General features: G+C 40.3%; 1 protein-coding gene and 1 long non-coding RNA gene across 6 annotated transcripts in view; one reads left to right on the plus strand and one right to left on the minus strand.

The window, feature by feature from the left end:
• CTTN (cortactin) overlaps positions 1–10,015 on the plus strand; it is a 37,405-nt gene extending 27,390 nt beyond the window's left edge. For all 5 annotated transcript variants that reach the window (XM_005304572.5, XM_042849154.2, XM_065592654.1 and 2 more), the window contains 5 exons: positions 1,838–1,986; positions 5,410–5,499; positions 6,375–6,564; positions 7,697–7,768; positions 8,300–10,015. In XM_005304572.5, the coding sequence (XP_005304629.1) occupies positions 1,838–1,986; positions 5,410–5,499; positions 6,375–6,564; positions 7,697–7,768; positions 8,300–8,436 (638 nt within the window). In that variant the 3' untranslated portion in view covers positions 8,437–10,015. The remainder of the gene's footprint in view (positions 1–1,837; positions 1,987–5,409; positions 5,500–6,374; positions 6,565–7,696; positions 7,769–8,299) is intronic.
• Positions 1,919–14,594, minus strand: part of LOC135983094 (uncharacterized) — a 31,548-nt gene continuing 18,872 nt past the window's right edge. Inside the window, exon 2 of the long non-coding RNA XR_010600590.1 lies at positions 1,919–2,725. This is a non-coding gene — a long non-coding RNA (uncharacterized LOC135983094). The remainder of the gene's footprint in view (positions 2,726–14,594) is intronic.

The raw sequence follows: 14,594 nt of genomic DNA on the forward strand, positions 1-14,594 counted from the left end.
TCTGGTTCACTGGTAACTCGCTCCCAGGGTAGGTCATTCAGCAGGAATTTTGGATGTGCACAGAACACAGACAGAATTGGTTCCCGTGTGGTTACAGAACTGCAGTAAAGTGGAACAATTTTCAGCTTGTGTGATTGGAGGATAGCTGGATGCATATTATAAGACTGTCCTCCATAAACGAGGAAAAGTTTGAGGTGCCTTCATTATTCTTTTGTTCCACTCTTTGTTTCTATGGGGAATTTGCCAATGCAATATCACTGTCTTCCTTTTAAACAAATAAAACTAAAAAAAAAAAAAAAAAAAGGCAATGGCTGTTGAAAATAGCAATTCCAGTCCTAATAACCACTGGGAAGCATTTCTTGCTCAATTTTATCCTACTTTCTCTACAGCAAGTTACAATGGATCAGTATATTTGATTTGGGAGAAATGAAGTAACAGCTGCCCAAATTGAGCTTGAGCACTCCTGAATTTTGAGGGTGTTCAAATCTGGAAGGCAGGTGCTAGATTCCCTTCTGAATATTAGCTAAATCTGGAAAGGAAAAGTCAATTTCTGCTTCCATGGCTCAGAAGTGGAAATCCTCCTATGTGCCTGGTACTGTATCTAAAGCTGCCCAGTCTAGTAGAGCCTCCCCTCCCTTACTTTTCATTATAAATTCTAGTGGGATCCACGTACCTCCCTTGCTAGGCTTCAGATAGAGAGGTGCACTGTCCATTTAGTCCACCCAATTCTTTCTTTGGGGGCTGCAAGGTGAGGTCACACCAGTATCCCTAATCCGGTCTGGGGATGTCTTCTGAAGGGGATATCTGGGCCAAAGCCTTCTACTCCTTGGGCACACTTGTTCCCCATTCACAGTGCCACCCCCTTCTAGCAGTGAGCTCTCCATTCACAGCAGGCTGCAGCATGAAGTCTCCGCTTCCTCACTCCCTCCCCCTCTTTCCTGTTGGTAGTGGCCAAGGGAATGCTGGAAAATGTAGTTCTTTCCCTGCTCCAGGGCTGGCTCTATAGGTAGGGAGCTAACCAAGGAACTACAGCTCCCAGGGCCCCCTGTTGGTTCTCAGCTCCCAGGCTGGATCCCTGCCGGCTGCTGCCCCTGTAAATGGGCTGCCCCAAGCACCTGCTTGCTTTGCTGGTGCCTAGAGCCGCCCCTGCCGGTGGGAGCAGGGGAGTGGATCAGGTGCCAGGGGAGGAAGCAGTGATCTGGAAAGGACTAAGGGCCAGTGAGAAAGCAGGCACCTGGAGGCAAGAAGAGGAGCGGACTTGGCAATTTGGGGGAGCGGGAACCCACAATGGGATGGAGAGTAGGGGTGATGAGGAAAGCATGAATTGGGTTAGTTGGCATGGAAGTGGGGACCCAGAGTCAGAGGAAATGGAGTTGGGGAAGGAAAAATGGGGCCCTGGGAGAGGTGAACAGGGACCTGGAAGGGGTGAAATGGAGATGGGGAAAATGAAGACCTGACAGGGGTATGGTGGGTAGGGGAATCTGGAGGGGGGGAATGATGACCTGGCAGGACACTGAGCCACTACCAGGGTGGGGTAGAGCGGAATGGGATCCAATGGTCTGAGGGAGTGAAACATGGGGGACACAGAGCCCCTGCCATGAGGTAAGGGTATGGGGACTTGCAGGGATTCCCATCAATAGAGGAGGATGGCACAAAGGGAGCTTGTGGGGGTGGGGAGCCCTCATGAAGTGTGTGGTTTTTTTTTCCCCCCACTATGAAATCTGGCTGTAAACTGACTCCAGTGTGGCGCCTTGCAGAGATTCGGTGCAAGTAGAACACTTTTTTCTGTTTTTCATTTTGATCTTGATTTTTTTTTTAAATATTTGTAATGTTACAGTGAATAATAAAACAAGCAACATCCGAGCTAACTTTGAAAACCTAGCCAAGGAAAAGGAACAGGAAGACAGAAGGAAGGCAGAAGCTGAGAGAGCACAAAGAATGGCCCAGGAGAAACGAGAACAGGAGGAGGCGAGAAGGAAACTAGAAGTCAGTAAGATTCAGAGCCCTTCTGGGCAAACTCTGGTGCTTTCTGAATGTGCGGTAGGAGAGGAGAAGGGTATATCCTCTAGAAAACACACTTCTTTCTTTCTCTTGCTAGACTTGGACATTTAAGTATTCTGGTGCTAGCACTTCACCTGGGGGCCAGGGCCCCTTTCTACCAAACTGCACCTTCAGACACACAGCTGGACTCCCACAAGAGCTATAAAAGTAACCTCTGAGTAGCTAATGGAATCCCAGAACTGGAAATGGAGAAAATGTTGCTTAACCTCGACCTGCTTCATAGAAAACAGTGATGCTGGGAATGTGAATGGTTTTTAATTTTGAATAACGAAGTTCTACTGAGTAGTCATGACTCTCCCCTATTAATGGGACTGGATGATTTGAGTGTTAGCAGTAAGAGTTCTTTCACATCTAGGTCATTCGCTGAAATCCAGGCAAGGTTGGTAGTTGCAATTCCTGGGAAATGAGTTGAAGACTGAGATCACCTCTCTTAGAGGACAGGGCGCCATGTTACCCAAATAACGATCCTTGTTAGCTTTTTCAACAGACACCAAGGATTGACTGGGTCTAGAGAAAGAACTACCATCTCTTCTCTGTGGGGTATTGTAAGTTAGGCTGACGGAACCTTGCACAGTTTCCCATGGACTGAGGTCATCTGCCTTCAAGGTGGTCAGTCCAGCACTGCATAGATTTAAAACATCTAAAAATCGGTGTGTTACATTCTCTGTGTGGAAGAGAGATTTAAAATACCACAAAATAAATTCACTGATTATTACATAACCCAAGCTGTGTCTAAGCAAAGAAACATACAACTAGTGTACATATAGTCAAATCAGTAATAGCAGATAGGCTTGTTAATTTACAATTGAACAACTGATTTTTGCAGTATAGGTTTTGTAGGGCATGAATGCGAATTCTCCCACTCCTGTGTCTCCAATCAGAGGGTGATCTCTCCTTCTAGACTGCTTCAGCTAATTACCTCACTGCTTTTGTTGGTCACATGCAATTTGTTTTGTTTTCCCTCTCATGCTCATTTTACTTCTAGTTAGGATGGTATTCAGGGATGATGTTCTTTAAATGCTCTGTTGAATCAGCCAATGTCTAACGATTGTTAGTCTCAAATGCTAGAAGTTGCTTTCTAATCCAAACTTCATGTAGAGCAATTTATGGTGGCAGAAACCCAGCTCTGGGCTGTTTGGCAAGACCATATTTTAAGCATCTTAAATGTTATATGGAAAAGCAGTTACACTGTTGGCATCTAAACTACAGTCTGAGAAGCATGTAGCCATTTTAAAGAACACATAACTCAGACTGTACTTAAACATTTGAGGCTGCTAACTTAGATTGAAAGTATCTAATGCTATCTTTAAACAGAGAATTTCACTTATTTTACACTTGTAGCAATTTAATGTAGTATAATAATGTAGCACTTTTCCAGTGCTTTTCATCCAAAGAACATAAAGCCTTTTTCAAAGGTGGATCAATATCAGTGTCTCCACTTCATTTTTAGAGGTAAGGAGACCGAGGCACTCAGTTTAAATAGCTTACCCAAAATCACAGTCAATGGGAGGTAGGACTGGGTATCTGTGAAACTTCTCTTTTGGGCTACACTGCAGGAAGTCTATCTAAATCTACAAAATATTACATATAAAATAATAATTACAGAACTTAAAGGTGAACGGTAAAACAATTTTTTCTGCCATTTTGCTTCTTAGTAAAGCATAAAGAACATCTCTAACTTTTCTCAACTTTTTTTCTGCTTGTTCATCTATACATCATAAATTTCAGGTCTTGAATTCCCTATTGCTATAGAACTCCCTGAGAAAACTCTCCAAGATACGAAAACCTGAGCAACTGCAAAGAAAGAGGAGACTTGTTCACACTGGGGCAGATTTTCATAAGAGCACAGCACCAGTGTGTTGAGTTCTTCAAGCTGGGCCAGTGTTCAAGACTCTTGTCCTTGTATGTTGGTTACACTTCTTTAACTCAGCCACAAACAATGAGGAGCAAAGGTTTCTGTGTAAGCCTTTCAGCTGTGGGCTGGGATTTCTACAGAAACGTCTTACAGGGAAGTCTGGGCTTGATATTCCTAATTTTTTCTAAAGAATTGAAAAACACAGTATCTCCCTGTCTTTAACCTTCCTTTTTTTAATTATGAAAAATGCTCTGTTTTTATCATAGAGGGGCCGTAAAAAGAAAAGATATTGGCTGTTTCCCTGCAAAGAGCACATACTTCTATTCTCAGAGTACTGCATGCTCCTACAAATGTCTGTTACATTAGTGAGAAGAATTAAACACAAGGCAGACATGTTAATTTCTGTTGCTAAATGGCACAAGCAGTTACTCCTGAGTATTGCAGCTAAAGAGGCAAATACTAACTAGCTGGCAATGCCTAATTTTTATAACCTTTTAAAATCATGGTAATATTAATCTTCCTGTATTTTAATATCCTACCTCAGTCCAAAATTAACCCAAAAGATTCATGCGTCCTTTTGGCTGAAACATTGCCCCTGATTCATGTCCAATCAGCATGCAGTGGACTGTGTGGAGCTCCAAATTGTCGCACGCTGTGTAGCAGAATGCAGTGGTAGTGTTGCTTTTATTTACACCATGTGGAAACCTTGTGGAAGTTCAGGCCACACATTGTCGCGAATTTAATTCTGTCCTAGCTATTAAAGCCTGTTGCCTTGTCAGCTGGTTAACATGCCAGGAAAAGTTTAAACGTTTTTCTCATCAAAAATGACATGTCAGTTTTGTAACTTGAACATGTGGTATCAAGTTCCCTACACTTGAATTAAAATACAATTTGAAGCCCGGTTCGTGGATTTAAAATACTGAATACAGATAACCTACAGATGCTATGCAAATATTCCAAAGAGCAGAATCAGGTGCTCGCTTTACATTCTACAAGTAACATACATAAATTACTCTCTCTTCTAATCCACCCTATTTATTCACACGCCTTATGACCAGTCTCAACAAAACACACAGATTTAATGATAGGTTTCAGAGTAGCAGCCGTGTTAGTCTGTATCCTCAAAAAGAACAGGAGTACTTGTGGCACCTTAGAGACTAACAAATTTATTAGAGCATAAGCTTTCATGCGCTACAACCCACTTCTTCTATATGCATCCGAAGAAGTGGGTTGTAGCCCATGAAAGCTTATGTTCTAATAAATTTGTTAGTCTTTAAGGTGCCACAAGTACTCCTGTTCTTTTTGAGATTTAATTATGCAATTAGTTAGATGCTGTGTTTCCAAGTCAAAAAACCATCCTTTGTCACCAGGCCTTCTAGAGTTAGTGGAAGAGCATGCTGGTCATTGCACCCACACTGCTTCTTGTTCACTATCCAGGAGTCAAACACTGTTCAAAGTTATCCTGAATTTAATCACTTTTCTTTTTGATAAAGGAACAAGCTAAAGCCAAAAAACAAACTCCACCTCCATCTCCCACCCCACAGCCTGCTGATGAGAAGCTGCCCTCAAGCCCAGTTTATGAGGTTAGTTCAAATCACAATTAGTAGCTTGAATAGCTTGTCCTAAACACATTTCAGTAGTGAACAGGCTTTATATTTGTGGGTAATTTTTTGTGGCTTTGCTGTGAAGTAATGATGTCCAGTAAAGTGGTAAGCTGCCGCCTTCTTGTAGGAAGTTCTATTTAATGGGTCCTGGTGTTTGGGTTTTATAGCTAGATGTGTAAATATAAGGGGATATATAGGTAGCCTTGTATCAATAAGATTTTTCTCTCCTACTGAAATATTAATAAGGGGTTAATGTGGGAAATGGAGTTCTTACAACAATTAATGTTAGAGTTCAGCCTTAAAGGGTGAAATTGAAATAAAGTGAGAGATGTTTATTCTTCCTAGTATTAAAATTTGATTGTTTACATTGTAAATAGGAAAAATATAACTGCAACAAGCAAAAATGTGTCTAATTGTGAGAAATAGACTTGTCTTGTATCATAAACAACCATTTATTAACAATATTACAATATTTACACAATGGACCTGTTGACATTACAGACGCATGTCTGTTTAGTTGTAATGCACTTGTAGTGGTATCTAGAGATTTAAAGTTATCATGTCACTGGTTCCTGGAATCATAACAGTGATGGCAGACTAACTTGATAGCTATAGAATAGCTGTTCTGTTCCGTTGGACAGATCATCATACTTAGGGTGACCTCAAGACATTCCTTCACATGTTCATATTGTTGTCTGATAATTTTGAATATTGCGTTTTCAAAGGAAATGTTCTCGCTAGTTTGAGTTCTAGTGCTGAATGCAGTACCTAGGAACTTCTCTTCTGCACTATTGATGTCATGCTTGAGGAGTTGCTTAATGTGACCCTGACAAGTTTCACCGTTGTTTTTCTAGGATGCAGCTTCATATGAGTCAGATGCAATCTACAAGAATTCCAATACAATATATTCAGCTGTACATGAGCCGGAATCCAGCTACAAAGCTGAAGAGTCAAATTACCAAGAAGCAGTCAGTCAGCGGGAGCCAGAATATGACCCAGAGACAGTCTATGAAGTGGCAGGGGCAGGAGACCTCTATCAAGCAGGTAGAGTGCTCTTATTTCTGAGTTGGTACCTTCAAATGGTAGGTAGTGATTCAGTGAATAATTGTCCCGATAGGTTCCTGTCACAGGTTTGAGCAGCAACATATAATCTAAGTTGTTAACATTTTAATTTATAATTTAAATGTGCTGATATCAAATTAAAGGGGCAATATGGCAAAGCAGAACATTGACCTGCCTTTAGAATGACTGGGCCTTATTTCCAATGCTGAAAATAAATAAGATTCATGATTTAATGTTGAACTAACTATAATACAAACTAATGACTGCTTTTAGCTGAAGTTTAGAGAGAGCCATCCTCTTGCTTCTACTTATGTCATGTAACACAAATTGGCTTTGGAAAAAAATACAGAGGTGAACTTCAAATAAAGGCTTATTTTAGCCAGTGCTGGTCAGCCATCTTGAAAATCCTACTAACAAATAATTTCCTTTAGAATTAAGCAACAGATGTAGCTTTTAACCTTTGCAGTTTGGGACATTCAGCCAAGAAAGCTAAATCTGCTGGTGGGGGATTAGAGATTGGAAGGGTGTGTTCCTGTTTTTCATGTCACTTTTTTTTTTTTTTTTTTTAGGGTGTGTGTGTGTGTGTGTGTGTGTGTGTGTGTGTGTGTGTGTGAGAGAGAGATACTTTTTTCATCTTGTAAAAGTATTTGTTTTTCTCAAAATTTGTTCATAAACTAAATCAAAGCTGCCTGTCTCTTCCGTGCCCCCCCCCCCCCCCCCCCAGCCATGCAAGAATGAAATTTCTCTTCAAAGTGTGTCCCTGGATCTATTCACATTTTATAGACCTTTTCCTGAACTATAAAGCAATGGGTCTTCATTTCTACCCTCTCATGCACCTTTCTATAACAACCTCCCCATCCATCTCAATTTCTAATTTGTTGTAAAAATATCAAAGAAACCAATCAAAACCTATGCCAATATTTCCAAAATTGTGCCTTTTCTGGGTGCACGCTGACACAGTTGGCTAGTTTGTTTCCTTACTTCAATTTGTGCCCAAATTACAATGGAGATGTGGAAGAAGGGTGCCAGATTACACTTTCATAAATAAGGGCTCTATCTATATATAGTGTGGTTTTAGTCCTCTAATGTGTCTGTCTTTTCTAACACTCTTTAGAAGAAAATACTTATGATGAATATGAAAATGAACTTGGAATTACAGCCATTGCCCTTTACGATTACCAGGCTGGTAAGCGCAGGTCTTGTTCTCTTTAATTTTGTAACCTATGAATAACTTTCTGTCTAGTGTAATGTTAGCGTAATACATATCCCCCATCCAGAATACATCAAGCCCAGCTCTAGCAGTTAGATATTAAGTGACCGCCAGGCCCGAAGAGTAACATGAATATTATGGTTATAGAAAGTTTTCCTTGGTGTGATGGGTAGCAGTCACTATACAAGATTAACGTATACCCAACGTGTAATGGATAAGAATTGAATGTTCTCCTTTTAGGATGAAAGCTGCCACTATAAAGCAAGTAAGAGGGAGTCTGTTGCTCAGAGGAATCTTTTAATTATCACATTTTCTATCCTGTTTTAAACATCCTTGTTTGGCGCATTGGAGAGAGGAAGGTAGCTAACATACTAAGGCTACTCTATGAATAACTCCCTTTTTAATCACTTAATGCTACTAAAAATACCATTACCAAGGAAAAAACTGACCACAGTAGAACTTCATGTGAGAGTACTAAACACATTGCCTCTTCCACTCTTTTCTCAGCGGGGGATGATGAGATTTCCTTCGATCCAGATGACATCATCACGAACATAGAAATGATTGATGACGGCTGGTGGAGGGGAGTGTGCAAAGGCAGATATGGGCTCTTCCCAGCCAATTATGTTGAGCTGAGGCAATAAAGAATATTGTCAACCGATTATGCCTTAATGCCATAGTCATTAAACCTGATTTAATACACTACAAATCATGATGCTTTTTTGAGGATGGAGGGGTATATACATATTGCTTTTATATTTAATACTTTGCTGATGCTTTTTAAAATGTTTATGCCACAGAATTCGCTAATATATTGTAACTCTTATGTTCCCCACCAAGGCCCCTGGTAATGGTTTTTATGCATTTTGAAATGTTTTTCCTTATTCTTTGCCAAATTAGTGATTGTCATTAAATGCCATTTCAAGGACTATTAGCTGCCTGTCATAAGAATGCATGTTTCACTCATACCTGTAAGTGAACAGAATTACCTAGTGATTAAGTCTAGTTAGTCTTCCACTAAATGTTGTCAGCTAAAGATCATGGCTATGTAGGTAATTTGCATTTCCACATAAGTAGGAGTACACCTGTATTTCCATATATAGTGTATGGATAAGGGAAGAGAAGGACTTGAGAGTTACAGTTAATGACAACTACCTAACTTTGAATATTGGCCAATAGTTAGATATGTATTGATACTATGAAGGAAACAGTCCAGTTATTCATTATTTCATTTTAAAGTGAGGTCTCTTGGCTCTTTTATGGACTTTCTGGTGCTGCTGCTTTTGTCTTTTCCCCTATGGACATCTTAGCACTAGCTCTTGCTAATCGCTTCGTTCTCTTCCCCCCTCCCAGAAAACCCTTTTAAAGTTGCTACAGAAGTGCTTGCAAAATTTCAGTGTTGACTCATCCAAGGACATGCATGGTCTTTTCAAGGAACCCCAAACTGGCATCCAAAACAGTACCCCACTACTTACAGTAACAGTCTCTCTGCCTTAAAGATTAAAAGGAAGTACAATGTTGCTATATGGCATCGTGTGTACAAATATATTTTTGTTCATACAATGAAACAGGCAGGCTTGCAGTTCAGGAAGACAGTTATAACCATATTTCAGTCAAGAAATGTTAATACAAATAGCATAAAACCATTCCAAATAGTCTCCACTTCTGATCCACACAAAGACAACTGTCCTCTTTATATGTTCAGCTGAAACTGCCAGTAACATTTCTCCTTAACAAAGGAGTTAGTCCTGTTTTTTGCCAAAATAGAAATTGAAATTCTTATCACTCTTAAAAATTGGTTTACTTCACCACAAAAGTTAGTGTCCCTAGCAAAGAGAGTAAGTTCCAGCTAATAATGCATATGTTAAATGTGTATACTGTCTGTATCCACCTTCTGATCAAAATGAGAATGGCAGGGTGGAACTGACACATTTGGATCAATGGAGTACAGAAAATCTTTGTATAAAATGGCACAGTGTATCTAGGAAGAAGGTATCATGTTGAAACCAAGTCTTGAATGGTTGGGACAATCTTTAATGAATGTCATGTATGTCATATGACTTTTTTTTTTTCTCTCCCGTGGTTTCATTTCTTTGTCGTATTGCATTAATAGATTGGGTTGGGTTTTATACGCAGTTTATTTTATCCAATTTTGCATAGAACACCACATAGGAGATATGATTTTTTGTAAATTAAATATTCAAATAAACTTTTTGAATCATTTTCATGGGATACTTTTGTATTTTAAAGCTAATGTATCAAGAATGTTGAGGTTTCAGTTAAGAGATTCTCATTGTTCACTGATCTGGTCACCTTCACCATATCTGCTTCCAGGTCAATCCGATTCTTAACACCATGAATGAGTACTTCCAGTGGACACTGCTATGTAGTGCTATGTAGTGCCCAGTTATTGCAGTGATAGGTACCTTTCTTAATGAGTGTCCCAGCAGCGCTCTGCTGAATTTTCTGAACACTTCCCTAACACACAGATCCACTGGCTAGCCTCCTGTTCCTGCTCCCATGTGGAAACATTTAGATTTTTTTTTTTTTAAAGGGGGGGGGGTTATGGGCCAGAGTTTCAAAAAGAGTGTAGCTCTCATTTAGGCACCTCAGTGAAGTGAGCTGACTCCCCCTGCCCAAAACAAACACATGCAGGATGCCACAGCTCCCACAGAGAATGAGAGGTGCAACTGGAGCTACAGGATACTGAGGTCTTTGAAAATTTGACTCTTAGCTGTGTTTTTTTGGGGGAGAAAAAAGCTGTACATAACTGGCTCCTAAGAAAACCAGCTGCTGTGTGTGTCATAAAACTTTATAGCCCTGCTATTTAAGGTCCTGAAGCATTAGCTTCTCCACTATGTTTTTGATACAAAGCTAAAGCAAGTTGCATATCTGTGTTGTAGAAACCACCTTGGAAGAAGCTGGATGGGAGTAGCTGTCCAAGGAGACAGCCAGGCCTTCCGGCATCTGGGTGGAAATGGTAGGTGGCTTGGGATTTTGTGTCCAAAGAGGTAGCTGAGCCTTCTGGTACCGGGGAAGAAGATACATGTTCTCCATTTTTTCCCCTTCCCTCATGTGGACAGGGTCATAGGTGACATAAAATTCTGGGGGGCAACTTGAATTCCAAGTTCCCCACCTCACTAACCCTTCACTAGCTAGTAACTAGGTGCCCCACTGCTCTTCCCTTCACTCAGACCTGGATCACCTGAAAATGAGTAAGTATGCTAGGTGCATGTTATTGCGAAAATTATCATAACTGGAAAGAGATCCTTGTTAAGTGCTACTAGGGTTTGGCACTAACATCCCCTTGAAATGAATGAGGCCAATACATATCTCAGAGCCTGTGACTCTCTGCAGATGCAGGAAAGTAACACTGCATTGCTTTACATTTAGTTCATATGTTGAAGGGTTTTTCTGTAACTCAAAGAAAAATTAAGTTCTTAACCCTTTATCTTAAATTCTGTTGCACATTTAGGGGAGGGGGCAATGGGACTCTGCAGCTGGGAACTTGCCCAATATAGGGGCCTCTGCATATAGCAGATACATTAATTTAAGCACTCTTGCTTTTAAAATAATTTGGACAGACACATAAGCAGCATTAAAGAATAAATAAACATGACAATTAACTTCAGACATTCAATAACAGCTGATTCATGGTTGGAAATCTAGGCTTGCAGTGTCAAGGGTTAATTTTTATACCAGTGAATAGAATGACTGGCCCTTTAAGGGGGTTAGAGCTGAGTTGCACCTGTGCCAGAGTAGCTTGCCTCCACAGGTGGAGGAAATGAATTCACTGGGGGTGGAGGGAATGCAGTGGCTAAGAGCTGGCCTGCTTGGAAAAACAAGAGCAGTCTGTGGCTCTCAGAGAGCTAAGAATCAAACAGAGGGACTACAAGCAAAGAAGCCCTGTGAGTCAGCATTCTATAATGTGTAGGAGCATAGCTAGGAGTACAGGAAGAGGCCCTGGAAAGGCTACAGGATCAAAGCCCAGTTGTGTAGGGTTCACAAGGCTGGGAAGCCATAGATGAGAATGGGTGTGGGTTGCCCTTAGGGTGCCACCCTGTGGGGGGGTGCAGTGACTCCGAGTCATTAAGGAGAGGAATGAGCGGATGGTTCTACCAAGCAAGATGAGGCAATGACCCCTGCCAAGAAGGGGAGGATAAAGAGACTGAGCAGAGCCCAGGAGGGGCTAGAGCTGCACCCAGAGGCAGGGCAGGGGTAGAAAAGGAGACAAACCCTCAGAAAACATGGCTGTGTCCAGCTTAAGGCTGACAGAAGACTGGTATTGTGTTTGTTTGGACTTTAGTACTCTGGAAGGGTCTGAATTGGCTGGAGAGCTAAATTACCTCAGCAACTGAACTGTGCTAAAGGTGAGAGGAGAGAAGAAACTGAGACAGCAGTTGGGCCTGGAGCCAGAGCAGGTAGGCTCCAGTTATGTATATAACAGAAACAGTGTCTGCAGACTTTAGTCTGTGTTCGTTCTAAAAGCCCCTTCATGCATGATGGCAGTAATTGTGTGCTGCTGTGTGGGTAGGCACCCCTCCAGCAGAGGACTTTCATGCTAACTCAAGGATCAGCAACCTTTCAGAAGTGGTGTGCTGAGTCTTCATTTATTCACTCTAATTTAAGGTTTCGCGTGCCAGTAATACATTTTAACGTTTTTAGAAGGTCTCTTTCTGTAAGTCTATAATATATAACCAAACTATTGTTGTATGTAAAGTAAATAAAGTTTTTAAAATGTTTAAGAAGCTTCATTTAAAATTTAAATTAAAATGCAGAGCCTTCTGGACTGGTGGCCAGGAACCGGGCAGTGTGAGTGCCACTGAAAATCAGCTCACGTATCGCCTTCAGCATGTGTGCAATAGGTTGCCTCCCCGGTGCTAACTGATTGACACTCTCAACAGTGGTAGAATTGATAAAGTAAGAAGTAACAATACATAAAGAAGAGAGCCAAATGTTTGGCTTATGCCCTCTAAGAAGTGACAAATTGTTAGTTAAAAGGAAGGTAAAGAAGGATCCATCTAGCAGGAAATTGGGGAGATTATGTTAAAGGAATGCTATCAATTTAAATCATGCCTCAGCTTGATTTTGGGTATTTTCAATCTGAATGTTAAAAGACACCTAAGATCATTGTAACTGACAAAATATTCTCTAAATTTTCATTGTTTTGTTTCATACAGTTGACAGCACTTTTGAGTGGTTAGTTTTAGGGCTTTCCCTGTGCAGTCAGTTTTCCCTTTTGTGTAAGTTTTTTGCAATCTACTCAGGAATTACTTTTTTTAAAACTAAAAATATAAATTTCAAATTTAAAAACTGTCAGGGAGACTTGGGAACAGGCATAGCATCTAAAACTACCATACTTGGCTGGTATCCTCCGAGACTTCTAAAAAGGGTAGTAATTTGCATGAAGTAATTTTCCTCTTTAAATGGAAGTAGATAAGGGGCCAACTCTGGAGGGAAAAGTCCTGAAGGCAAAGATTAAATTGTCCTCCGCAGAAACTTATATCTTATAGTTTTATATGTGATGTGTATATAACCTCAGTTTTAGGCATTTGACTATAAAAATAAGTACTGCAATACTGCTGTGTCTCCTGATCTAGAGAATGGAACTCACTTCACTCATGTAACTTCCTCTATAGTGAAGCTGAGACTATACCTAATTTGTTAATTTAACAGCTTCCCACTGAGACTAATGCCTTAGAATAGGCGACACTTTTCATACATAAATATAAGAATTTCCTACCGCAAATTCACAAGAAATCTGTTGTCTTGCTAACTAGCCCATATCTTAGGAAGATAAGAGGTGTCTTGGAAGAAGTCTATATTTGTTATGCATGTAATGGTGCAGCAAAGTTTTGCAGTACTTTTTTTTTTTTTTTTTTGGAATGTGTGCTTTTTTCCCTTAAATATTTATATTCTGGTAGCACCCACAGATGCTGTGTGCCCATGTTGTTGCTGCCTTCAAGGTATTTTCAGGCCTTAGAATAGCAAGATCGTTGATTCTTGTTCATAAGTAGTACTTGCACTTATGAGCAATCTGCAGCAATATTCTTGTAAGAACTATCCAAGTGTAACAGTTACCCTAGCAGGTAACTTACAGGAGCAGGAAACAGGACTATTGGGTTCTCACACTAGCTCTGTCATTGATTCACTGTATGACTTTGGGTAAGTCCTTTAATTCCTCTTTGTTTCCAATTACCCACTCTGTAAAATGAATAGAATAATACTTAATTCGTAGGCATACTATGTGGTTCAATTGATGTCTACCTCCTGTAGAAGGTGCTCTGGTAGCATTAAATATTTGTATGCAGTATCCAAACATTTGGTTATTAAATCTTTTAAATGCCAATATTTCTGTTTATTTACAACATTAAATGTGTAATAAAAATGTTCCATAAAACATTTAGACTTTCCCCTTCCCTATGTCTGTAAAACACTTAGTAGCAATGATGAGAAGAACATAATCTGAAGGGCAGTTATGTGGGAGGTGGAGAAATAGTCAAAGAATGTGAAACATCCCTGATAAATACACTTGCATTTGCACAGCAGGAGCTGTGATCATCTGTTGTGCTGTGTATTTTCTTTCCCAGTCCTTTCTGAATATGCTGAAGCAATGTGATTCTAACTTACTGGTGGGTGTCCCTGCATATTGCTATGAAATAGCTAACCCAGTGCATACAAGATTTCACGTTACATGTTCTCAGCTGTCAGAAATAGTTATTTTGTGTATGGTAGATCTGAAGAGCTTGTCACACCTTGTGCCTGAGGATTCTCTCCTCTTAACTGCAGGTAATCTTGATGC

This window comes from Chrysemys picta, chromosome 4 (assembly GCF_011386835.1).
Source record: "Chrysemys picta bellii isolate R12L10 chromosome 4, ASM1138683v2, whole genome shotgun sequence".
Classification (NCBI taxonomy): domain Eukaryota; kingdom Metazoa; phylum Chordata; order Testudines; family Emydidae; genus Chrysemys; species Chrysemys picta.